Source organism: Panthera tigris, chromosome D2, assembly GCF_018350195.1.
Source record: "Panthera tigris isolate Pti1 chromosome D2, P.tigris_Pti1_mat1.1, whole genome shotgun sequence".
Taxonomy (NCBI): domain Eukaryota; kingdom Metazoa; phylum Chordata; class Mammalia; order Carnivora; family Felidae; genus Panthera; species Panthera tigris.
In genome coordinates, this window is record NC_056670.1 from 48,070,575 (window position 1) to 48,098,045 (window position 27,471).

The 27,471-nt window shown below is 53.7% G+C and overlaps 1 protein-coding gene across 2 annotated transcripts; it reads left to right on the forward strand.

Annotated features, from left to right (window-relative positions):
• Positions 1 to 1,473: 1,473 nt before the first annotated feature.
• On the forward strand, positions 1,474 to 16,486 carry CXCL12 (C-X-C motif chemokine ligand 12). 2 transcript variants are annotated; one of them, XM_042960656.1, is made up of 4 exons: positions 1,474 to 1,596; positions 5,623 to 5,740; positions 7,858 to 7,944; positions 13,190 to 16,486. In XM_042960656.1, the coding sequence occupies exons 1-4, from the start codon at positions 1,536 to 1,538 to the stop codon at positions 13,203 to 13,205; spliced, it is 282 nt and encodes a 93-aa protein (XP_042816590.1). In that variant the 5' UTR covers positions 1,474 to 1,535; the 3' UTR covers positions 13,206 to 16,486. The 2 variants fall into 2 exon arrangements, with proteins under 2 accessions (XP_042816590.1, XP_042816589.1); XM_042960655.1 differs by lacking the exon at positions 13,190 to 16,486 and adding an exon at positions 10,611 to 11,192.
• The last annotated feature ends 10,985 nt before the right edge of the window (positions 16,487 to 27,471 follow it).

Sequence of the window (27,471 nt, forward strand, 5' to 3'; positions counted from 1 at the left end):
TACGCCCAGTGCCCAGCAGTGGACTCGGCTTGGAGTGAATGAATGAATAAATGTTAAGTTCACGGTGCATCTAATCGGGCGTGAAAGTAGTCTCGGAAAGACACTCATCCTCACCACCGGAGTCCAGGAGTTCTTGCAACTTCCTGCTGACTGCGGCCCTTGGCCGGGAGCTGCTGAGCCCAGGCCCCGCCGGCCCCTGCCCATGCCCCCGTGGCCCTGACTACCTGACTGTCCAGGGAGACAGACATGTCCCCGCCACAGCTCCTGGGATGCGTGCGAGGATAGAATCCACTCCAAGGTCTAGCCATGCCAGTAAGCGGAAGGTGGCTGGAGCGTCCTGTGGTCACTAATGAAGTCCCAAATTGTGCTCCTCTCACCCCTGGGCCGCCTGCCTGCACCCCTCCCTGCTAGGCTAGGGCGGTTTCAAGGTTGGGGCGCGGCCTGCCAGGAGTTCAGACACCACCCAGGGACGACTCTGTGGGTGTCGTTTTCTGGACCAGAAAGGCCCACGCCAGGAGTACTGCCCTGGGGTAGAAGGGAAAGGGGCAAAGGGGAGTTCTCACAACACTTTGGGTCAACACTTTGGGTCGCGCAGGGCATTCATTGGGAGAGGGAGAAAATGCAGAAGCTTAAACAATTATTCTAGCTTCCATTTATTGAGTATTATGTGCCAGACTCAAGGGTGAGCACTTCACACCTGAGTGAGGAGTGCCAATCATTTCCCCCAGTTACACTGTGATCAGCCCATTTCACAGTTGAGAGAACAGAGGACAGAGAGCTAAGTCAATTCACGTTTGCTTAGAATTCACGTTGAATTCACGCAGCCGGCAGGGCAGACTATTTTGCTGCCGCGGCGCATCATTCTATTTTAGAGTCGCAATTTGACAAGTGAGGAACCTGAGGCTTGGCTATCAATGATGGCGTTGGCTTGAGATGGCAGTCGCACGGACTGCCCAGACTGGTCTCCTTCCCTTAGGCCTAGTTTGCGGGGGGCCCAGCGCAACGCGAGCCTGGCCCGGTGGTCACCTCGAGCTTCTAGACTCAGAAAACGGGGCGCTCTTGGCTACCTCCGGCCTCGGCACACATCGACTCGTTTGGTTCTCTTTGGTCCCCCTTCAGTTCCCGCCTCTGGGACTCCATCTCTCCACCTGCTCAGTGGGCACAATAACCAACATTTAGCCGAGCCTCCCTGCGCGACTGCGTTCCTCGCTGCAGGTCGAGCCCTACGGAGCAGGGCCCAGCGGAGAGGAGAAGGTCAGAGGCCCAGGCACACCGCAGCCCCTGGAGCATCCCGGGCGCGGAGAGGGCGGGAGGGGACGGGACCGGCGGCGGTGTGGGAGGGGGACGCGCGCCGGAGCCCCCCGCGGCCTCCAGGCGGCAGCTCCAGGCCCGCCCCTCGCCGCGCGCCCCGCCCCGCCCCGCCCCGCTCTCGCCTCTAAAGTGCCCGGCGCGCGCCTCCCGCCGCCGCACTTTCACTCTCCGCCGCCGCATTCGCTCCGAGTCCCGCCTGCGTCCGCCCGCCGTCCGCCGGTGCCATGGATGCCAAGGTCGTCGCCGTGCTGGCCCTCGTGCTGGCTGCGCTCTGCCTCAGCGACGGTGAGTGCGCTCGGCTCCTCTGCCCACGCCCGCCCCGCCCCGCGCTAACCCAGCTCGCGCCGCCTGGTACCGGGGAGGTCGAGGCAGGCCCCCTTCGCGGGGCGCGCCGCCCGAAGCCCCGAGCGTAGCAGCCACCACCCGCCCTGAAGCTTCGCGCTCCGCATCTGGGCTCGGGGTCCCGAACGGTGGGCGGCCGCCAGACCCGAGCGGCTGCCCGGGGTCGGACCGGACAGGATAACTGGCTGGGAGCGCGCCGGGGGGTTGGGGAGTGGAGCGGGGTCGGGAGACTTCGGCGCCGGGCTCTGTCCCCCCTCATCCCACCCCTCACCCCCACCCAGCCAGTGTCGTCCAGCGCGCGACTCGGTGTCTCCAAGCAGAGGGACTCCGAGGCCCCGCTGCGCCGGGTGCTGGAGAGGCGTGTGCGAGACAGCGCATCGCGAAGCGGGTCTCGCATCGCGACGCGCTCGTGGTGGCGGTGCGGTCGGGTGCTGCTGCGCGGCGTCCCCTTTAGGCGAGGCTGGCCCTCTCTCTGCACCCACCCTAGCTCGGTTTCGCGGGCGAGCCAAACAGAGCAGCTGTCGGGTTTGCGCCACCCGCGCGGTCGCGCTTCTGCACAGCTCCGCGGTCCGCAACGACGCGGCTAACCCGGGCGCGCGTCCAGCCGCTGCTTCCTTGGCCTCTTCCCGGGGTCACCGAAGAGAGGCCCAGGGGCCGCCGGGTCGCTCGTGCCCCTCCCCTGTCCCCCAAACACACCTGCAGACAGGCGCCTTTGTCACCGGCCAAGCCATCGCTCTTCCCTCAGAATGAGCGCTGCAACAAAGTTCAATCGCCAAGGCCTTAGGCCACTGGGAAAGGTGGTGTCCTGTTTCACTGGGAGAGGGAGAGAGCTTTTTTTTTTTTTTCTTCTGAAGCTTAAGAGAAACCTCGCTGTCCTGTCACAGGACACCACTGCTGCAAAACAAAATAAACTGTTGGCTTGAAACACACGAAACAAGCTGTGTTAGTCAGGCCACGCTGTCCTTTCTTGGCTGCGAAGTTGCCAACAAAGCCTGCACAGGCTTGAAGGACACTTGGTGTGTTCCGTGGGGCAGCTGCGGGGCCTGAGCGCCTGCAGCCCTAGGCTGGGCTCCAGCCGCTGACCCTTTGCATCGTCCCAGGCAGTGGCCTGGGAGCCTGTGTGGGTAAGGTGGGCATGACTGCAGCCTCCAGGCAAGAGGACCAGGGCTAACAGGAGTTCATAGCTGACTGCCTGGAAAGTGTTCTTTAAACGTGTGGCAAGTTGCTGGACAGAGCTGCAGAGGGACTGGATGGAAGGCAATTTAGATTTTACCTCCTAAGCCGAAAGAAAAAGTATGTGAGGCTGAGTCTCCTTGCGAAGCCCTGGGTCGTGGGGGATACTCTGGCTTGAGCATTAACAATTTGAGTGTCTGGTGAGAGTGGAGGTGTCATTCTGTGCCTCTCAGGGAAATGGTGCTTCCCCAAGCTGTCCCACTCCCCTGGGGAGCTGCAGAAAGGACAGGAATGCAGGGATCCAGGTGTAGCTGGCCTGGAAGGAGCACAGAGGGAGCAGGGGCCCCCACTGACAGACTCATCTTGGCCCTGGGAAGGGTTGGTTGTTTGTCCCTCTGAGTTGCCCTCTTAGCAGCCAAGTGGCCAGATCAGGGTCTCAGGCTCTAGGTCTGTCTGGTTCTCCTTGCATGTATAGGCTTGAATGTACCTCTTGACCTCCTGGAGCCTGTGGACCTATACCGACTTCAGAACTGCACTTGGAGATACCCTTGTTCAGGGTCAGGCTCACTCTCCTGCCCTCCCTCCACCTGACTTCAGCCAAGCAGCTGGGCCCCTAGATGCCCTGGACTTCCAGGGGTTATATGCATCCAGGCCAGGCTCCATTCTGAGGCCCGGTTGGAGAGGCTGGCCAGGGCTCCTGTCTCTGCATTGGAGTGGAAGATTCTCTTGGAACTGCTCCTGAACAGAGCCAAGTTCACCGGGTCCCAAGCCGGTAACATCTAGGCCAATCAGGTGTCAGGCCTATACGCAGAGTCACATCCAAACCAGTTGGAAAAGTTAGTAATGTTGACAAAAAGCTGGAGGAGAGGACCCCAGGTGAGTTCTCTAGTAAGAGCCCTGGGCGCTCTGTCCCTTTAAAAAACCTATTGAAATTCCCCACTTGATAGGCAGGCAACTGGGTCCTGGGAGCAGGAATAAGAATTGCCTTTGAAGGAAATGGATAATCCCAGGGGGTAAAAGGGGGGAAAGGAGAGAAGAGAAAGCCTGTGTTTTGAGCTCTGATTCAGCTCTGATTTCTGGCCTGATCTCCACTACTTGGTTAGTGGAGCCAGAAAAGCTTCCCAGACATGGGAGAGCAGCAGCCCCCACCAGCAGCCCCCCACCGGCTGAAGCACTCACACTGTGTCCCTTTCAGCCTGCTGCGCTGGGGTTGGGACCCTTCCTGTGTCACCACCCAGCCCCAGTTCCCCAGTCCCTAGCCAGCTCAGGAGGACACATGAGCATTCTAGGGAGACTGGAGACAGGACACTCAGAGGGGGAGACTTCGGCTTCTCCTTTACCCAGACCACCTAGCCCCCAGCCCCGGGATGGCTTTCCCAGGCGATCTGGTTACAGGGCAGCATGCGCAGTATGGTAGCATGTGCTACACTCAGCATCTACCACAGGGATTGGGTGTAGTTGCTGAAAGCCAGGCGCCAGCAGTGACTTTCTGGAGTCAGTTCGGGTATACATTTGAAGGCTGCTCCAGGGACCCTTCCAGGGCCCTGAGTCACTGAGCACCCTGAAGTCAGGCTTTCTCCTTACTCGAGTTTAAGGATTCGACTTTGATCCTAGGGGGCCGGGTGGTCTGCTTTTCCCCTGACTTGGCTAAATAGGCTGCTGTTTGCAGGCCATGCCATCTCTCAACTGAACACAGCTTCTGGAAAAATTAAGTCCTTTACAAGGTGTCCTGCAGCTTCCCCAGGTCTCTTGCCCCAAAATGCAGAACTTCAGAACCACCGGGAGGCCTCTAGGAGCTCTGTAAACAGGGAAACTTTTTTTTTTTTTTTTTAATCTCTGGACTAAATATTCTCAGACATACATTTAATCCCTGATGAAAGGATCCACAAATTCAAATAATTTGGGGTATTAAGTAGGGCTTGGATAAAATCTGCAGAAAAGAAAAAAAAAAAAACCCACAAAGATCCCAGCCCCCCAGGGCTTGCAATTCTAGACTTAGAGGGTGAGTGGTGGGTTCTGCAGGAGCCCTTTGCTTATTTAAACTAATGAGTGTCAATTATGGCATTTTGCAAATTGGTGAATTGGCAAACAAAGAGGTAATACAACCCAGGAGGCTGGAGCATCCCTGCACAATGAAAGCCACTTTTGACTCCAGTCCTGATAATCTCCCTGCCTTCAGGGGAGTGCCTGGGAGAAGGTGGACCCTTGGCCTGCCCTCTAGGGACTCCCAGGTAGGAAGCCTGCCAGGATTCTTTTGTGGTTGCCTGGGTTTAAGATGTATGTGAGGAGAGAAGATTGCAGGTGGGGGGAGGGCAACATTCCCAGGGGAACCGCTGCTTCTGGAGCCTTCTGCTTCCCCCTCCTCCTTCCCTGAGGGAGAGGAGGGGGAGGGGGGTGGGGGTGGGGGGAGGCTTTTCTAGTTGGCCCTGGAAGAGTTTATTTTGCAAAGAATAACTGGGAACCCCAGTACCTTGGACTGAAACAGTTTTCTCCTGGGATTAATATATTTTAAGACACCGAGCAGGGGGCTTCTTTTAATTCCCCTGCCCCCTAGGATCCAGCTCTCTGAAGGTCCATTTGCCCTCTGGCCCTATGGAGGCTCGGGCCTTCGCCCACCCAGAGCTCACTGTGCTGCCCAAGAGGTCTTAGCAAGGATGCACCCGTGACCCGTCCCATAGCTCTGGATCCTGACATCATTCCACCACCTTAACCCTTGGCCGCAGACACATCCACACATATATCCCCAAGGTCTGGCAGGATCATAACAAACTGCGTTGCTTCCATCACCTCTTCTAGGGAAACCGGTCAGCCTGAGCTACAGATGTCCTTGCCGATTCTTCGAGAGCCACGTTGCCAGAGCCAACGTCAAGCATCTCAAAATCCTCAACACTCCGAACTGTGCCCTTCAGATCGTGTAAGTCTCAACATCATCTTCCAGGAGTGTTGCCTCTAATGGGCATAGTAGCACCTAGCTCAAAACTTGTAAACGCTGGAGAGCCGACCCGTGCTGAGCCACCAGCCTTGAACTTGGCATAATTAGAGGCAGCTGTGATCACCACCAGGCCTGTGAGTAAGCTACCAGGCAGGAGTTTCAAAAGCCACTCTTACCCTTGGCACCCCGCTGTGCCCCTAAAGGTTCTTGTTTCTTTTTTCCAAGTTTCCTCCTTTAGCACAGGAAATGGCAGTACAGTTGGGTGCCTCCAGACTAGAGAAACACGGGCTTCACCAGAGTTTCCTCTGAAGTCCAGTAAATTAGCCAGCCCTTTGCTAGGAACAGCTGTCTGTCCTGGCAGTTTCCAGGCTTTGGTGATCTAAATCCATCCTTTATCACACAGCAAAATCTCACGAGACCCAAATTCAGGCCAAGCCTCTAACCATTGGGTGAAACTCAACATTCTCAGCTCACTTAACGGCGTTTTCTCCAACACAACCCACGAGTTTTTGCTTTGCTGGCGTTGAGGGCAGCTGTTGATATTTGATTTCATTCATGTGCGGAACGAGGCAGACTGAAGTTACACCTATACAACACACAAAAATTGCTCGCCTGGGCTGCGGGAGGCGGGGCGAGGTTCCGGAGAAGAGAGCCGCTCTCGCCATTCATTGCTTGGCCCTCGGGCGCTCAGACGCACCCATGCTTGCACACAGCGCCTCGTGGTCATGTGGCTAGACGCCGAGGTGCTGAGGCTCAGGGTCTCTCGTGGGGAGCTCACCTCCCGGAAAGCCCCAGTGCTGAGAACGGTGAGGGGGCACAGCAGTTGGAATGAAAGCTGCAACTGCCAGAAGGCTTTTCCACCCGATACCAACTGTTTTTAAGTTTGATTTTGTCTCTTTTTGCTAGCCTTTGCTGCCTCGGACGTGTTTGTCATTTCCAGGATGTTTTAGACCCACTAGAAGATGGATGTTTTTTTCACTTACTTTCTTAAAATCAATACTGCCTCCCCTTCGAGAAGTGTTGTATCAGACATTGAATTTAGCGCCATAGACCTGCTTTGCGGTTCAGATTACACAGGTCCACCTGCTAGGAATGCACCTTGAAGTTGAAGAAGCCAGACATGATTCGCTGGTCTGGGCAAACACAGGATTAATTCATAAGCAGTGGCAGCCAAATGTAAACTCCTTGCTCTGAACCGCACTCTTCCTCCGCGTATGTCAGTCACTTAACAGGCAGGCTGCGTGACTCCCGGCGGTGTCCCCAAGCCACTGTGCTGGCCTTAGTTGTCCACACAGAGCCGTGTGTGGCTGGGCAGGGAGTCCTCAGGCTGCTTGAGATGGCCTGGTACCCAGGGCTTTAGGGAGGGGGACCTGGAGAGGGAAGTGTGAGTGGGGCAGAGACCTGGGAGGAAGATGCCCTTTGAATTTGTAAAAAAACAAATGTGACCGTGGAACGTTGAGGGAGCTTGTAAACCCTCTCTGGAAACCATTTTCTGGCAAACTACCTGCACCGTCCCTCCCTCACTGCCCTGTCACCTCTCTTCCCCAGACTACCGCAGTACCTCTTTGCAGGCCTCCTACCTCCAGGCTTACTCTTAAGTCTGTCCACCACGTACTTTCAAGATGATCCATCCAAATAAGAATCTGCCTTTATCGCTTTCCAATGTAAGCCCCCACGATCTTACAGAGAAAGTCCCACTCTTTTGCCCTTTACACCTGGCCACCCGCTCCTTCCTCCACATCCTCTAAGCAGGTGCCCCTTTGGTGCCTTTGCTCTTGCTTTTCTCTCCCCCTTGATTTCACTTGCCCAGCTCCCTCTCCTCCTTCAAAGGCTAACTCAGATGTTCCCTGTGGTGCATTCTCCCTGGACTCCCCTGGAAAGCCTCTTCTCGCCTTCCCCTAGCTCTGCGGCAGGACTTGCCACAATGCTAGGAACATGTGTCCCCGGCACACCCTGAGTTCCTCCCAAACCCGAGCCCGCCGAGTGGGACACGTGGCACCGGGGAGGGCCCTGACGCGGGTGTCAGAGGAGCGGGTGCCCAGATCCCAGCGGCGCCTTCTCCGTTCAGCCACACACTGTCGCCTCTTCTGTTTTGGCAGGGCGAGGCTGAAGAACAACAATAGACAAGTGTGCATTGACCCGAAATTGAAGTGGATTCAGGAATACCTGGAGAAAGCTTTAAACAAGTAAGCACAACAGCCAAAAAGGACTTCCCGGTAGACCCACTTGAGGAAAGCTAAGACCCGTGTGGCAGATGGAAGGGCAAGGTTGGGGGAGGAAGGCCTGCATGGGGGGGACCAGGAGTGCCTTGGGGGTAGCGCACTGACCTGGGAACAGGCTTGAGGTCGGCCCGGCACGTAGACACCCGCATTTATAGCCTATGGTACGATACCGCAGCTTATGTCCACCCGAGCCCTATACCCTTGCGCACTGGCTGTTCTGTAACTGGGGTTTTTCTAAGAAATTCTATTGTACCAGCAGCATTTCCCGCTGTCGGTTCTCTCGTAATCCTCATAATCACATCATTCCCATTATCTTTTTTTTAATCAATGACGACTTCACGATCTGTATTTGGTTTGTTGTGGAGCTTTTCTTCCTTTGCCCCTGGGGCATCTGGGCACAGTCAGGTGACAGGCCAAGCATGGAGCTCAGAAAAGCATCCTTCCTCCAGACTCAGAGGAAGACCGTGGGCGGCTCCCGCAGTGGGTGCCCGTCTTAGAATGACAGCCCAAGGTGACCCTCTGATACTGACCGGTGCTAGGCCACGGCCACCACCTCCACCCTCTCCTTCCAGCTCAGTGATCGGATCTGTAGGCTCCATGTAGAGGCTACTGTCGCTGGGGACTGTGCTCAGAAACCCTGTCCCGGTCATTCCCAGGCCTCTCCCTGCCTCCAGCAGCATGCTTTTATCTTGCTCTGCTTCCCATTTCTGTACATGCTCAGTGGGAGGAGAGGGATTGCTGGGGCCCCCGCCCTGCAGCCCTCTCCTCTCTTCACCCTCCCCTCCTGCTCAGGCCCTCTGTGAGAATGTTCTTTGGCCTCTGCCTCCAGAGGGGGGCTGGCCCTCTCTGGGGGTGGGTGGGAGATCCTGTCTCCGCCTTCCCTGAAAGGCAGGTCTTTGCAGAGTCCGATGCAATTTTCAATCTGAACTTGTTTCGAGGAATTTGGTTCTGTGATTGCCTCCGAAGCTTATATATGCCACGGAGGCTCTGTACACCCTGAGGTGTCTGAAATCCGAAGCGGAAAAACAAATGAATAAATGAGCCTCTTGCCACTAACCCCTCCTCCTGAAACCACAGCATGGTTTCAGGCTCCAATCAGAAATGTTGGCAAGGTGACATTTCCATGGTAAATGTGATCCACAGATGGGCCTAGTGGTATTTGTAACTTTCTGCAAGGCATTTTTTATATATTTTTTGTGCACATTTTTTTATGTTTCTTTAGAAAACAATTGTATTTCAGAATATATTTATAGTCGAACAATTCATATATTTGAAAGTGGAGCCATATGAACGTCAGTAGGTTACCTTTCTCTATTATCTTAAACTACTGGCAATTTGTAAAGAAATATATATGATCTATAAATGTGATTGCAGCTTTTTAATGTTTAGCCACAGTGTATTTTTTCACTTGTACTAAAATTGTATCCAATGTGACATTATATGCACTAGCAATAAAAATGCTAATTGTTTCATGGCATCAGCCTCCTACTGGATGTGGGAATTTCTTTACCTGAAATAAAATCCATTAGTGGTTAGACACGGGGCTCTGATACCTTTCTGGAGTTTATGAAGATAAGGTGGCCTGCTGGTCAGGTGCCTTGAATCCCTCTTGCCAAGTTCACATGTGAGCATGGGCCTGGCTCAGGAGCAAATGAGAGCTGCAACTCAAGTTTTTGAGCCTTTTGTTTTTTTTCTTTCTTTCTTTTTTTTTAAACCCAATGGAAACAACAGTGCTAGTTTTCTGAAGAATAATATTTGACTCACTAATTCCTCTTCCCCTTCCTCCTCTTCCTCGGTTCTCCTAACACCCCCACGTAATCTCCAGAGACTCAACTCTCATAATATGCAGCTTTCACATTCTCCCATGTAAAAATCCCATAATTCCAGGCCATGGTTAATAGAAAGCCTGCCCAGGAGCAGGTGGCCTTACCCCATAAATCATTAAATACCATTCAGCTTGAATCATTTTAATGTGACAGTCATGAGCCAGTTGTTCTAATCAAATTCTGCTAACCAGCTCTCTCCCTTGCTCTCCAGAACAATCCCAGTCATTCCCTGGGGGACGTCCCCCAAGCATCCAGAAAGGAGAAAGTGGCATCAGGCTGCCTTCTTTCTCCTCTCCTGGATGGCCATCTGAATGTTGGGTCTCTAACCTCCAAAGCATGATTCAGTTTGAAGCGCAGGTTTTTTTTTAGCTCGAGCAGAGAGTTTAGCTCTGCACTGAGAAGGAAGGAAGGCTGAGTAGATGGGATTGAGGTGAGTTAGAAGGCCAAGTCCAACCTGGCCCTGGACTTCACATCCTTCACAGCCTATCAGATGTGAGTGCCTTTCCGGGTTGGAAACCTCAGGCCATAGCTGGAACCAGGGCCAGGTTGGCAGGTTGGCCATGGCGATAGCCAGGTCACAGATGTTCTGGAAGGCTGGCCAATATTTCTCTTGGAGTCAGGGGGAAAATGTCTGCTTTATTTTAAGGAAGTACTGGTGGGCCGTGCTTTGCCCGGGGGGCCTCCAGGCCTAAGACAGAAGACAGGGTTGAGACTGATCCCCAGGCCAGCGTGAAATAGTGTGCAGACTGAGACAGACCCCGGTCCCTTTCAACGTCATTAATGGTTCTACTGATTTTATCTAAGGGGGCGCAGAGAAGAAAAAATGGGGAAAAGAGAAAAGATAGGAAAAAAGAAGCGACAGAAGAAGAGAAAGGCTGCCCAGAAAAGGAAAAACTAGTTCTCTGCCACTTCGAGATGGACCGCAGTGCGCGCTGCTCTTGTCTCTCCGGCGCTTTGTAAATTTGCTCTAACCCTCCTCCAGGGCACACGCCTTGCCTTCCGTGCAGGTGCTCAGACCTTCCTCGGAGGAGCGGCGCTCCTCTGGCCACACTGGCTCCCGTGTTTAGGCGCTTTTTAAGGCCCTTCCTGGTCTGCTAAGTTATGAAGAAAGTAGTTGTGCCGAGACTGGGGTTGTGGTCTGGGATGAGGACACTATGCTCAGGACTGTCTCGAGCGGCCCGGGGTCTCCGGCCTTGCCCTGGGCCGCTGAACCCCCACCCGGCCCTCCACTCCCTCTCCCAGAAGGGCCGGCTCACCGGCACACCGGCTCACACACTCACAGCGTGCCTTCCTGCTGAGGCCAGAGTGCAGGCCCGGCCCGCACAGGGCCATCTACTAGCACAGCAGCGGCACCTCGGCCAGCGAGGGCCTTCTGCCCTCCCCTTGACCACGGCGGGTGCTGCCCGGCACAGCCTTCGTGGGGCCCAGCTAGCTATGGCCGTGCCTTTTACAGGTGGTAACTGACTCTTTCCCAAGGGGCCCTCCACCCCTCTGCCACCTGGGGTGGGACTTCTCCAGCACCCCGTCCTAGGCCTGGGGCTGTGAGAGCGACTTTACCCCCGAGCAGGGCTGGTTTCCGGACACCAAGGGGGTAGCAGCTCCGCATTCCCCGGGAGCAGCTGTGGAAAATACTTCTCAGGGAGCCTCTTGTCCGGGCAGTTCACTTTATAGATTCTTTAAACGGGTCCCCGATGTGGAGGAACTGTGTGAAGGGCCTGTCCCCACCCACCTGCTGGGACAGTCTCGGTGACCTTGTGCGATTAGGTTCCGGGACACAGCTGCCTCAGTCCTCACTCATGGGAAATATGTGCTTAAAGTGAACATGGTGCTCTAGAAAGCTCTAAAACTTTCCTCATACCACCCAGAGATTTATGTCTAAGATTTTTTGCCAAGTCTCTCTAATCTGGACCGGAAGGAGGGGGATCACATGGGAGAGCAAAGCCCAGATTTCAGTAGTACTTCGAAAAAGGACACCTCGAATGTCTGGACTGTGCTCCCCATCCTCCTGTCCCATGTAAACACTCCCCCTGCACCCCAGGCCCCTGGTCATGATTCAGTCTGTGGATCCAGAAAGATGAAGTGGTTGGAGCACTGGACAGATGGAATCAGGAGAAGAAAACCCAAGGCGCCAGCCTGTTAGACTCACCTGGAACACTGTGTCCCCTCACGCTTTAGCGTCCTCTGGGATGGCAGCACAGAACCTTGTGGCCATTCCTTTTCCCCATCAGGGAAGTGTCCTGCTAGGGTGCTGCAGCCCAAGTCCTTTTATTCCCCATCCCTCTCCCTTTTATGTGGCTGACTCTCCAGCCTGCACCCCTCTTGCCAGCCCTGGGGATGGCAGGCCTGCTCCGGGGTGTCCGGGATGCCCTCCCGCTCCCCACCTGCCCTGCCTCCTAAGGCGTCAGGATGTTTGCCGGTCTGCCCAGGGCAGCAGGCCTGGGCTGGGGCACCTGCGCTGGGGTAGTCCTACCTTTCCTAAACCGCTCAGGAGCCGGTCAGGCCCGCGCCCCATGCTCTCTGTTCCTCGTACAGCGGGAACGGCACGTCTCTGTGCCTCGAGAGGGGCAGTGGGTCCCTTCTGAAGACCACAGGGGGCTGTTTGCCATCTAGCAATGGTGGGTCAAGCTATTGCTGCCCTGAGACGACAGACTGCTCCTTGCAGTGCTCAGCAAGACAGCGCCTTCCACTCCTGCTGGGGGAGCTGGGACTGTGGGGACTAAGACGGTTGGCCCCACATTCCGAAAAGCAAACACGCTCCATTTCTGTCCTCCTGTGACCTCACTGGCCCTGGGCCCTCGCTGTATCTGACAAGCTGATGTAGCGCCAGCCCCGCTGAAGATGGGGGGGGGGGGGGGGCTGTGGAAGAGTAGAGCCGGACTCCGTTCTGTTTTGGGTTGAAGCAAGTGAACGGTGCCAGCACCGTCCCGGGGCCAGTCGGGGTGGGGTGGGGGTGAGGAGGTAGATGGAGGTGGTCGGTGGTACCCTGGACGGCCAGGCAGCCTGCTCCGGGCCTGGTGCAGGACCGGGCCACACTGAGGTAAGGGGTTGTCAGCCCTCCATCCACGCTGGGGCTAAGGCAGTGCGCCCTGCCCTGTCGCGTGACCACCGTGCCTCGCCGTCCGTCTGCGTGCCCTTGTTCGTCTGCCGTACCCCGTGCTGGCTGCGCCCGACTTTCCTCTCCGCTTCCCATCTTCCATCCATCCCTCCGCTTCAGCCCTGGCTGCCTCTCTCGCCACCCTCCCCCTTCCCAGGGCCTCGGAAAGGAGGCACACGGCCGCGATTTGGAAGTCAGGAGTGGGGGCCCTGCTGCAGCAGGGCTCGGCGTCTTAGGCTTGCTGCCTGGCCTCCGCCTTAACGGTGTCTCCCTCTGTTCTTGTTAACAGGAGGTTCAAGATGTGAGAGGCGCAGGTTGGGTCAGACGCCTGAGGAAACCTTACAGTAGGAGCCCAGGTCTGAAACCAGTGTTAGGAAGAGCCCGCAGCAGCTTTGCTGCACCCAGGCAGGGCCCGGTACATTTCCGAGGGCTTTGTTTTGCACAGTTTGCCTTTACTATCACCATTTGATTATGTAGCAAAATATATGGTGTTTATTCTTCATTTAGTTTGATTATCCAGTGTCGCTGGTGACAGATAGGAACTTAGACTGAGGCCGTTATTTTACTTGCTTTGTTATAATATCTTTCCCGTGGAGCCCCTCACCCAGCTGGAGGTTCCTGAGTTTTGTATCTCTCTGAGCTGTGCAGGCTGAGACCCCAGATCATCCTGTTGTGGGACGGAGAGCCCCTGGGACGTATCAGAACCAGGGCAGACCCTAGTGAAGGCTGCCCCGTGCATGGGTGGGGGGGGCTGCAGGGTCAAGTTTAGAGAGTCAGACGGGAGCTTCACCCTTCCTCGGAGTGAGAGCTGGGGCCTTCCCCACTGGTGAGCATCGCAGGGCTTCCCCAAGCTGAGGCAGGCAGGAGGATGAGGCCAGGGCAGGGAGAGATGCACCCCTCATCCTGAGCTCTTCCCTACATCCCATCATGCTGTTGTCATTCTCTGTCTCATCCATCATCATGTATCTCCAAGACTGTCTCCATCGCCCTGGAAAAAGACTGTCTCAAGACCAAAGCTTTCATTTAAACTGGGCACCAAGAAGCAAATCAAAATGTGTCTCGTGTCACCCGGTGCTGCAAACACTGTGCACATCTGTGTCTCGTTTGGAATATTGTTCGTTGTCCAATCCTGTGTTCTTGTTCAAAGCCAACATCCTCGGGGCACGTACTGTCCACCCCTTGGATGCAAAGGCTCAGGGTAAGGAGAGGTCTTTTGACCAGGTTTCTGATTAGGGGTGTGATCCTCTTGGGTGGACAACCTGGGTTTTCCCACTGATCACAAACCCAAGATGGATCCACAGAGCCCAAGGGAATTCGGTGTGCAGCAGAGTTGACCCATGAGGAGGCCAGGCCTTTATGCTCCTACAGTTGGTATCTCAGAGCCACGGGGAGTTTTTGCTCCATTGCCTCAAGCGCGTGATTGTTTTGGCGAGAACGTGAAAAGAATCCTCAACCCTTTTTTTTGGTTTTTGAAAAGCTGATCCGTGAAATAATGAGTCCTGGACGCGAAGATTCCTTCCCAACTAAAATCTAACCTCCCCTTTTTCCCCACTTGGCAATCCCAGCATCCACCACCTTGTACAGTGGCGTCTGGACTTCTCCACTGCTGTTACCTTGTGCTTCCAGAACGTCCATCTTGGCTTTCACTCTTAGACAAGGGGATATTTGGGAAAGTAGGTTAAAACCCTGACGTGTAGGGTGTTTTCCTTTACCGAGACCAGTTTGTAGAGTTGCATTAAACAGTTTAAGTGCAGCAGGTAGGCACTTGAGGGGTTTTTTTGCTTATTGTGTCGTTTCACATTTCATCTTACTAATACTTTGCTTTTGGTTCAGTGTCCCAGCAAACATTTTAAATTAACAAAATGGAAGAAAAGCAGGGCAAAACAAGGAAATGTATCAGTTGAGAGGACCCTGTAAACAACATGCAGAAAGTATATTCTAACAAAATAATCTGGAATTGTAGGTGTTTTTAGATTTAATAATCTTTGTGTTATCGGTAACATGTTAATATTTGCGTAAATATTCCTTTATATCGGATCTTCGTGGTAGAAAGCCAATCCCTCTGCCAAACGAAAATTGGTATCTTCAAATAGCAATATTATATTGAATAAATAGAGCACAGGGACCTTTATTAGTTAGAAGTACAGAACGGTTTCAAAACTGTCTTTAGAAATTAACTTGACACTACAGGGCTCCTGAATTACATGTGAAATGATTGCTTTTCAGTGGGATAGGCTTTTTCTAAGTCATCCAAGATATTTAAAACTCTCATGGAAAATGTGGAGCCATCTTCTCCTGGAATCCCTGAACCAGAGCCATTAAATCTCTTACTCCAAGAAAATAAACGTGGCCCTGAATCTTGACTACAGTTAAAGGGCCCTGAATCTTGACTACAGTTAAAGAATTGTTTGTTTCTCCCCAAGAGGGGGGAAAATAGTTAAGAGTAGAAACTTCTAGGAAAATTATCTGCCTAACAATTACTCTACTTGCAATCTGCTTCTAAGTGGAGGCTGCCCAACTAAAGCAAATGTGCATTTAAATAGTCTATTTGCAAAGGAAAAGGCTCGCCCATCCCCTTTTGCTTTAAAAACAAGTCTAGTGCATCAGTTGATTAGGGGTCACCCAGCTGTTCCTCCTCGTCCAGTGCTGCTCTACCTGACCTTCCCTTGGGCTCCGTGTAACCTCTAAGGTCGTGCTCCCTTGCCAGCCTTTGCATCAGGACCTGGGCAGCTGTGGGGCCGGGGTGGGGACCGGGACCCCCAGAAGTGCTGTGTGTTTATATCTGAATCTGCGCCCTGTGTTGTTTGCACTGTTCTTTGTCCAGCCCCGCCAGGTGCTGAGACCCCAGCGAGGTGGCTCAGGAGTAGGGGAGCAGGTGGGGGGGCCCTCTGCCGGTGGGCCTGTCCTCCAGAGAAAGGAGGTTCAGCTTTGAGCAGACGGCCTGAATAGCCAAAGGTTGCAGTTCCCCCTGTGTGAAGACCAGAGAACTTCTAAGCTTTTTCACTGGATCCGATTTGACCTTCCTTTTCTGACTGCTGCCTGATGTTATGGCATGGGCTCCCCACTGGGAGCTCATCACCACCCCAGACCCCGGGCGGGCAGGCAGGCAGGCAGGCAGTGTTCCCTTCTGCAACTGGATAGGAATTGTGGGGTCCCTGTACACATCTTCCCTGTACCTATCTTCCCTGACCCATTCCCAGGGAGCCCTGTCCCCGGGAAATGCTCCCTGGAAACCTTCAAATCCCCTCAGCAGACCATTGACATTGCTTGCCAAGTTGAAAAAAATACCACCCGGGAAACTTGTTAGTCTGTAACCTCGCTGGATTCTCAGTCTCTGAGCAGTGATGGGTTCAGTGTTAAATGTGATAAATACTGTATTTTGTGTTGTTTAAATTACATCTCCCAGATAATGTGAAAATGGTCCAGGAGAAGGCAGCTTCCTGTATGCAGTGTGCTTTTTTTTTTTTTTTTTAATAACAAATAACAACTCCTTCTGAGAAACAACAATTTCTACTTTGAAGTCATATCAATGAAAAGATGTATATGCACTTACAATTTTTCTAATAAAGACATGTATTCAAATGTAGCGGCCAACAGTTTGGAATTAGTGTTGCCATTTGGAGTTTTCCAGACTTGGTTTTTCTTCCTCAAACCCAACACAGAGGGGTTGTGTAATCCTAGCTGCACTGGTTAGTGGAAAACAGGCCATTGTAATCACGCTAATCATAAGTAAGAATTCTGCGGGCATGCTGGTCTCCGCTGGTCAACTGATCCTTAGTGGGGGGTGGGGAAAAACACTCCGTTTTCTCTGAATGCCCTTGGTTTTGCTGGAATCCCTTCCCACAGGCAAGCCAGTCCTCTACTCCAGAAGAGATGGTTTCCTGCAAGGGCCCTCATATTTGCCTGTCAGCTGGGGGAAGGAAGCCTCCACTTTGTACTTCCCACGTCTAGTGGAAGACAAGAGCAGCCCATCCCTAAAGGCGCTGCCAAGGACCCAGAACCCTGCGTTATTTTCTGTCCTGCCCTGGGGCCCTTCCTGGAAGCTTACTGAATCTCTCCATGGCTGCCTGCCAGCACTGTCCATGATACTGTGACTAGACGGTGAGCCGGATAGGGTTCTGTCCCCACAGAGGTCAGCCTTGCACACTTTCTCTTACGTTCTTTCTCGTCTACGGCCAACCACACTGGCAAAGAAGAGCCAGCGCAAAAGCCCCAAATGTCCTCTAGGTCCTCTTGCCCATCGGCCCAGACATGACCATGTTATCTCTGTGCTTGGAACCGCTCGGTTATTTATAGGGTGAACGTGATACGGTTGCTCAGTTGCAGGTGGACTGGAGGAAGAAAGAAGGATTCGAGGAGCCCACGGCAAGAGGCAGCATGGCGTCCTGGGCCGAGCGTGGGTTTGCAGATTTGCAGAGCAGCGCTGGAACCCTAGGCTCTCTGCTCACTCTGTGACTTGAGACACATCACGTGTCCCTGAGTCCCAGCCCCGCAGCTGTAACCCCAGAAGCTTAGTATCCCCAGGAGCTGTGCAGACTAGACATTAGACAGGGGTAGTGTATGTTTCCTTCCCTCTCTCCATGTGCTGTTTCCTGGGGGCCACCTGCCTCTACTTAGACCTCCCCAAAGCTCAGATACTGGAAGCGATCTTGAAAGGGCAGCTTCTTCCTCTTAGCTGACAGATGGGGAGAAGCCTCTTGGTTGGGTCTTGTAGGTTCCCTGAATGCCTGTGAGTGCTGCTTCCAGCACACTCCACGACTCTTCTCCACTGGGAACTAACACCCTCTGGGGTTAAGTATTAAGTATTCGGAATGATGGAGTGTAAAAAAAGGAAAAAGTCCACGGTCTACCGTGTTTCGCAGGGCTGACGGCCCCCCGACAACACCTGCCCTAAGCCCCGTATTAGGTGGTGTGGATGCCATGCTCCCTGACTTCATGGAGCCTGCAGTCTGAGGGACTGACTCGCGATTACATGAGCATCTTCAGAATACACGGTAAACGTGTATTACGGGACACATATACCAAGGGCAGGTAACATGGGACAAGGTGCATCTGTGCTTCAAGGAAGCTCAGAGCACCATCAAAGTCTCTGAACAGAAGTGCTGGTGAAGCCAAGACCTCGAAGATTCTTTTGGGGTGATCTACTGACCCCTGAGGACTGCCGCTGAGAGCCCATGGGGTGGAATGGGAGCTTATTCTCCCGCAGGTGCAGCTCCCCTAGGGGGCCGGGCATGCACGCAGGGGGAGCTGGATTTCAGCCCCCTCACTCCCCTCGCTGCATCCTTGCGTGGAGCACAAGCCACTCAGTGCAGCTGAGAAGAGCTGGGCCCCCCACGGAGGTTGGGTCCAGGCAGCTGGGAAGCCTCCTGAGTGGGGACCTCGGCACAAATGATGGATGACCGATCCAATGTTCTGTCCCAGGGGTGCAGAGCTGTGACTCAGAGCTCACCAGGTTCTCGGGGTTTCTCTGCCTGGGACTGAGAGCCTTGCACTTGGGAGGGAGAGTGTGGCTAGCCAGGAGTTAGTGAAGCAGAGGGAAGCCACGATGGGTGAAACAGACTCAGAGAGAGAAGTGGGGATGAGAGCCAGGTAGCCGTACACGGAGGTGAGATGCGGCCATCCACAGAGGGGCGGAAGTGGCTGTGAAGTTCCCTCGTGAGGTCCAGCCACACACCCTGCACCCTTGGGTTCCATCACCTAAATCCCCCTGGAGACCTAGAAAGGATTTCTGCTAATTACTCCCATCACTGGGGGCAGTTAAGCTGGCATAGTGGGCAAGGCAGGCTGGGAACAAGGAGGATCGGGACACCGGCAGGTGCTTGCACAGAAGCTACGTTGGAGATCGCCTCGCCAGGTGTCTTCTCTGAACCCTCTCCCTGGCCTCAGCTGGCACTCCAAGGAAAGACCATTTAAGCTTGTGCGTGCTGCCATATTGGGATTGGTAAATGACCCAGAGGCATCCCCTAAGCCCCACCCCCCTCCAAAAGGTGCACAGATTCTGTTTAGAGCCTATACTCTTCCGGCCAGAAGGCACCCACCAGCGCCAATCCAACTAACCAGGAGTGGGTCCTCTGTGCTGCCGGGACCCTACCTCACTCCCCGGTCCCATCAGCCCCTCCTCTTCTTGGGTGCTCATTCCACACTTTCTTCTCTCCCTTTAACTATTCATCTTCCCCCGCCCTCCGCAGTCGGCTGATGGTCTGGCTTCTAGATCAGAAGGAAAGACAACAATGAGGGAATCCGTGAGCTCCGCCTCTTGTCCACCGCCTGCCCAATCTGTTTCCACAGCCACCGCTCTCACCTCGCAGGAAGCCCCCTGCTCCCCGGCCACCACGCACCTGGCCGTGGAGCCAGCACTTCTCACCTGCCCAAGGACACCGATCCCAACCCCCCCAACACACACGCTCCTACACCATGAATCTTTCACTCTACATCAGCACGCCAACATGCTGTAAGATCTCCCATCGAGGCAAAACAAAACAAAAATAAAACCAACCCTTACGTGGTATTTTTCGACCCTTAGTCTCCTCCGGCTTCTGCTCTCTCCTGCTCTCCTGCTCTCTGCTTCTCCTCCCGCGGAAGTTCTCAGAAAAGTTGTCTATATTTCCTGGGTCCGCTTTCTCTCCTCTCTTTCTTACCTTTCTTGGACTCACTCCCAACTAGAACTTGGACGCCGCCATTCATTCCACTACAACTGCTCTTTGTCAAGGTTGTCACCGGGCTTTTGGGAAACCCACAGGTCAGTTATCGGTTCTCAGCTTCCACGATCTCGGCAACCTTGACGGCACTGATCACCCTCCCTGAAACACACTTTCTGGTTGGCTCTCAGGAGACCATTCCTGACTATTTCTTCAGCTTCATACCTTCTCTCTTTTTTTTTTTTCTGTTTCCTCCTCATCCTTTGGCCATCTAAACGCAAGAACACCCCTCGGCTCAGTCCTTAGAAGCTCTGTTTTCACACCAGGTGACCTCATTCATTCCCCTGGCCTTGAACTCCATGCAACGGCTAAGGAATTCAGACGGATCTCTCTCCTGGGCTCCAGGTTTGTACACCTGCTCCTCCTCTGAAAATAATCATTTGAGAAGTGAAACTCCTGATATCCACGTTTACCCCAACCGGCTCACCTCCATTTCTGCAAAGGACCATTCTATTCTCTTACAACCCCGAACTAAACCATCAACAAACCCGGTTAGTGACCCTTCAAAGCACATCGAGCATCCGGTCACTTCTCACTGCTACCATCTTGGTCCAAGGCCCCACTGCCCCACCCTTGTGGCCTGCAGTATCCCCTCGAAGCAGCAAGAAGGGCCTGCCATGTTGCCTGTCCATGGTGCCCCTAGACCAACCCTCCAGTATTTTTGTGTTTTCTTTCAAGTTTATTTATTTTGAAAGAGAGAGAGAGAGAGCATGAGCATGGGGAGGGGCAGAGAAAGAGACAGAAAGAGAATCCCAAGCAGGCTCCACACTATCAGCACAGAGCCTAAGGCAGGGCCCACTAACAGTGAGATCGTGACCTGAGCCGAAATCAAGAGTCAGACGCTTAACCGACTGAGCCACCCAGGTGCCCCCCAAACCTCCAGTTTTTAACCAACAGAGGTTTATACCCACTGGCCCCTGTCACCTCTCTGACCACACCCCCTCTCTGCTCCAGCCACACTGGGTCCCCCTCCCTTGAACAGGCCAGGACTGCCCCTGGCAGGGGACTTCTGTGCCAGGTGGCCTCTGCCCAGGTACCCCATGGCTTACCCTTCCCTTCATTCAGTCTCTGCTCACCATCCCCTTGTCAAAAAGTCTTCGCAGACTGCCCCAGCCTGCACAGTGGCCCCTCCCTGAGCGAGGCCCCTGTATCCTGCTCAGCCTCCCCGCAGCCCGGTACCTTCCGCCATGGTTACCTGGGCACTGCCTGCTTCTCCACACCAGAAGGTTAATACCATGCGGGAAGAGAGGCGCTTGGTCTGTTTTGCTTTGTGACTGGCACACGGAAGATGCTAAAGACATAGTTTGGGGATGACTGCCTGATAAATCAACGGGATGTTAACACATTGGAGCCTTTCTTTGTGTGTCTCTGAAATGGAGATAGCCGTACTCACCTTACAAGGTTGTGCGTTCGTTTGCACACTCAAGGGCACACGGTGAAGTCATTCTTTAGACCCAAATTCACTTCACTCCAATGTGCATATATCAGTGATCACGCACACACGTTACCTGTGCCTCTCCCTTCCACCTGGAGTCGTGAAAAACTATAATGGTTCATTTCCTGTGACCCAGGTTAAAGAATCATCCCTGTCCCCAGGGGCACCTCCTTCTGGGTGCTCCTCGGCCCTGTGGTGACCTGCACACACTTCCTGTGCAGACTGTAGGGGTGTCAGTGCTGCCTGGGGTCCACTGAGCCTGGACTTTGCAGCCAGGGGCCCAGGAGGAGGACAGCTACAGCTGGTGTGGTTCCCGGGAACAGGATCTCTGCTGTTAGTGCTTTATCCCAGGCCTGGCTTGGGGCAACGGATGGATGGTCAGACCTCAGGACACAGCCAGGGCCCTAGAGGAGCATGAATCCAGAGACACCACCAAGTGGGAAAGAACAATCAATAGGCCTCAACTACCGGAAGCCGAGGCTGTGTCTTTCCACAAAAGGACCCAGCTTGGAAATGACAGAATGGCAATTCTGACCTAGGTCTGTTCGGTTCCAGGAGTGAACCCTTAGCCATTAGGATTCCATGCTTCTCTTCTAGGCTTCTCCATGCCTTTCCCACTGGCCTGCCCAAAGGGAGGCTTCAGTCCAACCTGGGCATGGCTGGTTTGGCCTAAAAGCAGATGCTCACAGAAGGATGGCTGGCCCTCTGGGGAGGAGGTCAGGGGAGAACTCAGGAAAAGCTGGGGCAGCAGAGGCAGTGTTCCACTTTCCCAAGCACCATCCAGGCTCTGCCACGCAGCTGGGGAAGTTGTTCCGGAGGAGAAATGACCGGTCTTGGTCAGTCTGGAAGGCCCCAGAGGCAGCCACAGACTCACCTTGTCCTGGCCTCTTCCCAGGCATTTCCTTGAGCATCAGCCCAGGTCACATGGGCTTGTAGGCCGTGAGGAAACAATCATTTGGGGCATTCCTGAGCTCCAGGGGAGGCGGCTCTCCTTCCGGCCGCTCTGGGAACCTTCGCACGCCATGTCCAAACGTTGGCTCTTGGGAATGAGGCCTGCCAGGGACCAGCTCTTTCCAGTTCTTCCTCCCTGTGGGCCTGCCCCCCGTGCTCAGGTGGCCAAGGGGAACTGGAGGCTAATGCATTCACTGCGCTCCTCCTTAAGTAGGTAGGACAGAGTTCCCAGTGAAGACAAACAAACACCTTGGTCAGGTGCTTTCCATTCCGCTGACATTTCTGGAGCCCACAGAGGTGCTTTTCAGATACCTTCTTCTTCAGTGCTCCCCACGATCACAAGACAACAGCCCTCTCCCTTGTGATGGACACAGAGACAGAAGTCCAAAGCAGTCATGGAATCACCACATCTCAAAGCTGGGACATGAGAGGCTGGATCCGATCCTCGGCTGTTTGGCTCCAGGGTCCCTGACAACTCCTTCTTACAGTTTGCAGAGCCCCCCAGGGAGAGGTGGTGGGCAGGGGTTGCTGAGTTCAGGTTGGGGTCTGCTCTGTAAGGCCCAAGGGTACGTCTGGGGTTTAAATGACAGGAAAAGCTTGGTCATCTCAGGCTGCGAAATCGGCATAGACTGTCAGAAGCATCGATTTTTTAAAGAGTGGAATAGCATCAAATAGCAAAAAAAAAAAAAAAAAAAAGAAGAGAATAGTATGGAAAACATCAGCATAGGTCGTACCTACTAGAAAAATTTGCACACATGTATGTGTGTACATGTGTGTGTTTTATAACGTCAAATCCAATTTTTCTGTGGGTTATGCTCAAAGAAGCGCACTGCCCTTGTGCACATAAAACTCAATAAAGAATGTGGCCTTGCCTCCCTGAGTGGTAGGAAAGAAGTTGGAAGAGGACACCAGATTTCTTTGATTCAATAAACATTTTTTGAAAGCGTGAATGTTTCTAAAATCAGCGTATATTTTACAACCACCGTGTATACACCTAATGGCATTTTTTTCTTCCTTAGCTTTAGGCTTTCCAGGTAAATGATGGTATTTCAGAACCAAAGCCCCATGACCATAATCGCTACCCTGTACTGAGCCTCCCGCTCTGTGCTTCTAAGTGGATACGGAAGGTAGTCCTTCACAAGTAAAGCACCTGACTGACACGCGTTACAAAGATGTCGCCGTTCCCAGGCGTGGACTAGGGCAGGGAGGCCCCCACGGGGCAGGGGAGCACCTGCCGTCTACGTGCACGTGCTGGGCTGCAGCCCTGGAGTCCAGGCACAGGTGTGCCTGACCCCAAAGCTCATTCTGTGTGCCCTCTGGAAATGGCTGGGTATGACCCATCCCAGGAAAGGCATCCTCGCTCTGTGCTTTTCTAGAACAACAAAGCAAGATTTCACCCACAAGGCACTTTCCCTGTAGCTGCCAAGGCCCATGTTCTCAAGTGGCCTCGTGAGAGAGCCCGGTTCCAGTGTGGCGGGGCTCACGAGGCCCCTGCTGACCTCCCCAGGCCTGGCCCCTGTGGACCTGCGTGCTGGGTCTGCACCCGGGCCACAAGGAGCAAGGGCCTGGAGCCTGGAGTCCTAGGAATGAAGGACTTGAACCCCAAAGTTCTCAAAGAGAGGAGCCTGAGCGGGTCATTCCTTGGACAATCAGGCGTATCTGTGATACTCTTCAGATGCCCTTTCAAAGTCCTTAAGGAGTGGAGTGACCATGCAGCTGGATGTGCCTAGACAGCCCCAGAGGGTGCCTGTCGTCCCAGCAAAATGACCAAAGTGCCCTTTCCCTCTCCGAATGAACTAGTTTGAAGGATAAATTCTATAGCCACCCGTATCTAGTAAAGAATAAGCTTGTGGAGTCCGCTTGCTAGGCTCATGCCAGAATGAGAATGTGTCCTGCTCCTCCCAGCCCTCTTCCTCCTCTGTCTCCTCCTGTCCCTCCAGGAAAGCCTGCACCAGCCTTGGGTCCATGTCCCCACCTCCCGCCCAGCCGTCCCCTCTTCGCCTGAACCTGAAGCTGCTTTCTGGGGCATGCGAATCCCCAGCCTGGCCCGGGGGGTGGGGGGGCCTCATCCTCTCTGGAGGCCAAACATGAGACAGGGAGGCCAGCCCAGGAGAAGAAGGATCACTGGGCCAACAGTCCGTGCCCCCGCCGCCATCGCAGACCACACAGGAGATGGGGGGACGTCACTGCGTCCATGACATCATTCAAACCGACCTACTCGGGAGAAAGCGAGTGACTTCTTAGGGCCCCCCAGGACCAATATCACAGGGGTACAGACCCCATCCTCTCCATCTGCCTGGCTTCTTGTGTTTGAAGGCTAGCAACCGGGACTTTGCGGCTAGGTCAGCTGGGTGGCCAGGGAGGACAGCACTGACTTGGGCTTTGCAGTCAAAGCGCGCAAGCGCGCAGGACTTTCCCTCCTTTCTCAGGGCTGCCGCCCAAGCTCTCCATTTGCAATCAGACCCGTGTCTTGGTGAGGTGGCTGTTGCTCCCGGGGATGTCCGTCCCTTCAGCTGTCTGTGCGGAGGATGCTTCTTTGCTGGAGGCCAGGCTGGGATCAAGGATCTCCTCTCCATTCCTGGCTTCAGCTTTCCCCCAGGCCCATCTCCCATGGTGCTCCTGCCCCGTGTGGCCGGAATTGCTTGAAGCGCCCAAACGTAGGACACTGTCATGAAGTCAGAGCTCAGGAGTCATTCCGAGTTCAGGTGCTTAGGGGTCTGGTCTTGGCCTTCGGACACACAGACCCATAGTCCACCCACCCCGGGCTCAGCCTGCTGCCTCCATTCCCTTGCCACCTTCAGCGTCCTCCTAGGTCCGAGCTCAGCCCTCCCACAAAATGCCCCACTCATCCGGGGTTTTGGGCCCTGTTCCCCTTGACCATGGGTCTATCAGCAAGGGCCCCCCAGCTCTGCCCAATTTCATGGAAATCTAAACTTCTAAGTCTCCATCCTGGGACCACCACGAACTCAATGCAAGGAATTTTAATTACCTGTTGAACACAATATTGAAACAAGTGCCTGGGGATGTAAAATTGGCACGTGCTCCAGCCTCTAGACCCGCAGCTTCAGGAGGGCTGAGACAGCCGTGTCTCTGGGCTGGACCGAGGGGCTCCTTTCAGCTGCCCATCCCTGCGAAGTTTTGCCTCGCAGGTCACATCTGATTATACGTCCGCGGCCAAGGACGCGGTTCGAAAATCAGTGTTGCTCCTTTACCTGTGAACCGAAAACCTTACGTCTGGATCTCACCATGTCCTGATTTTGCTGATGGCTCACAAACCACAGGCCTCCACAGCCCTGAACGTATGTGTCCTTGGGAGTTCAGATCCCCAGTCGTCCTCCCTTCCCAATTCCTCCAGTTTCAGCAAATTCGTTCCACCAGCTGTCCTGCCAGGGGGGGCCCGGCACCGGCAATGCCGGTGCGGCGAAGAGGGACCCCTTCTCAGAGCAGCCAGATGGCCTCCTATCCAAAAATAAATTAATAAATAAATAAGGTTTCCAAGTAACATAAGACGGACAAGCACCCATCCGCTAGGGTCCCTGAACACCCACCCCTCAACCTGGTCCCCCCCACCGGAGGGTGTTTAGAAGGATGTCCAGAAATGTCCAGCGTGGCTTGGAAATGATTTCCATTTCCTCTTCTCCCCCCACACACCGTGGGCTGTTTTACAGAAATCAGATCAAAGTGGAACAAATTTGTGAGGTTCCCAGCACTACAAGGCACCTTCCTCATAGGTCTTGTTCACATGTTCACGCCCTTCAGCATCAAAGTAAAACAAAACAAGACCGAAAAAGGCATCTTCGGCGGGTTTGGGCGTGGAATTATGGCGGGAACGAAAGACATTGATGAGAAATCTCACCTTAGGGGCTTGGCCCAACCCAAACACTCGATTAGCCAGGAGGCTGTTGTTGCCAGCCATTGGGAACAGCGTCAGCCTCGATTTGTGACTCTTTGGGTGTGCCCCCCACGCTTAGTGCAGTGAGGGCAGGTGCACGGACCCTTGTGACCCTCTGGACACAGCGAGTGGAGGTCATCCATGGGGAGAAAAGCTACGCAGTTTTCATGAGAGTCTGGAAGTAACAAACAAACAAGCAAACAAAAGAAATGAATGGGAAACAGAATGCGTAAAATAATATCACACAAGTAAATGTAAACCTTGTGCGAAGGGCCTTGATAATGGCCTTCAACTATTCAGGATTTTAGAGTCAACCCACTGTTTTCCTCACAGAAGATTGGAAAGTATCTCAAAGAGAGCAACGTGTTAGATTCTGGAGCAAAACATCAGTCTCACCTTGCTTTGGGGCTTCCGCTCCTGTGCCCGGTAAACAGTGAGGTTTCTGTAGGCACTAAATAAAAATGTTCTGCACGCATCGCACCCCTCTTTTATTTGAAACCCTCCAAGAACTTCCCAGGGCACCCCTCTCCGCCCCTGAGTCCCCTCCCCACCCTCCATCACATGGGCTCCTTCATGCCTCCCCCAGGGGCCTGGGGCCTCTTTCCTTTGTCCAAGGCCTCTTCCCAGACCTTCTTTCTACCCCACGATGCCACCTAGCCTTCAGCTGGAACCTCCCCCCTCCTGGGATGCCTCCCTCATAACTACTTTTTTCCACCCAGTTTCCTTCACAGCCCACAGACTTCTGCGCCCCCCGTGAGGCTCCTGCTTCCCTCTCAGCCGTCCCTGCTAAGACACCCCCTGAGAGCAGCTGGCCATTCGACAGTCTCTGAAAGCCTTTGCCCATCATGCAGCCCGTTTTAAGTTTGTTTACCTTCTCTTTGGCCAAAACCTAACTCACTATACCAAGAGGGAAGACAGCAAAACTGTCACATGTTAGCTGTTTATGTTAGTGCCCCCTTTCGGTTACTGTTACCCACATGCCCTGAGGAGTTTTCATTGGTCCAATTAGCATGAATAGGGTGGCAAGCTCATATTTCTCTAAACACTTTCATGTGGGTTACATTTGCAGTGTATGTTAATATATGACATAAGGCATAGTACTCATTGTATTAAAAAAATGAAACCGTTTAGTTTAGCAAGTTTAATAGAGAACACTGTAACTCCCCAGGACTACAGACTGAAGCGTGAGGAGAAATGGAATACAGCGTTTTTAGCACGCTTGTGCGAAACCCCCACAGGACTTGCTCACAAGTATCTATCTTGTTTAGCACTTCCTTCCCCATAAATGTTTGGAAAGGAAATCATTGCCTTAGCACGTTTTCAGCGATTATATGAAAGAAGAGAGAAGGCAAATCCGAGAAGGGGATTTAGCAAAAGAAACAGAGAAGCAGACATGAAAAGCAAGCGTAGAGGCAGCAGAGGACTCCTGGGGGACATCCTGGGCCAGGGGCCCTCAGCCCAAGCTGCACATCCCAGGCTGTGACCAGAGAAACCAGTCTTGGAGATGAGATGTAGGCAGCAGCCATTTTTTATTCTGTAGGTAATCTCATGCCGGGAGATCACTGCTCTGGACCAGTGGTTCTCAAATTGAAGAG

Bases quoted from the DNA above. Each gene is read 5' to 3' on its own strand.
- CXCL12 (XM_042960655.1), top strand. From the start codon at position 1,536: ATGGATGCCAAGGTCGTCGCCGTGCTGGCCCTCGTGCTGGCTGCGCTC. The intron at 5,741-7,857 runs GTAAGTCTCAAC...CTGTTTTGGCAG, and splicing joins AACTGTGCCCTTCAGATCGT to GGCGAGGCTGAAGAACAACA. The intron at 7,945-10,610 runs GTAAGCACAACA...ATTTTATCTAAG, and splicing joins CTGGAGAAAGCTTTAAACAA to GGGGCGCAGAGAAGAAAAAA.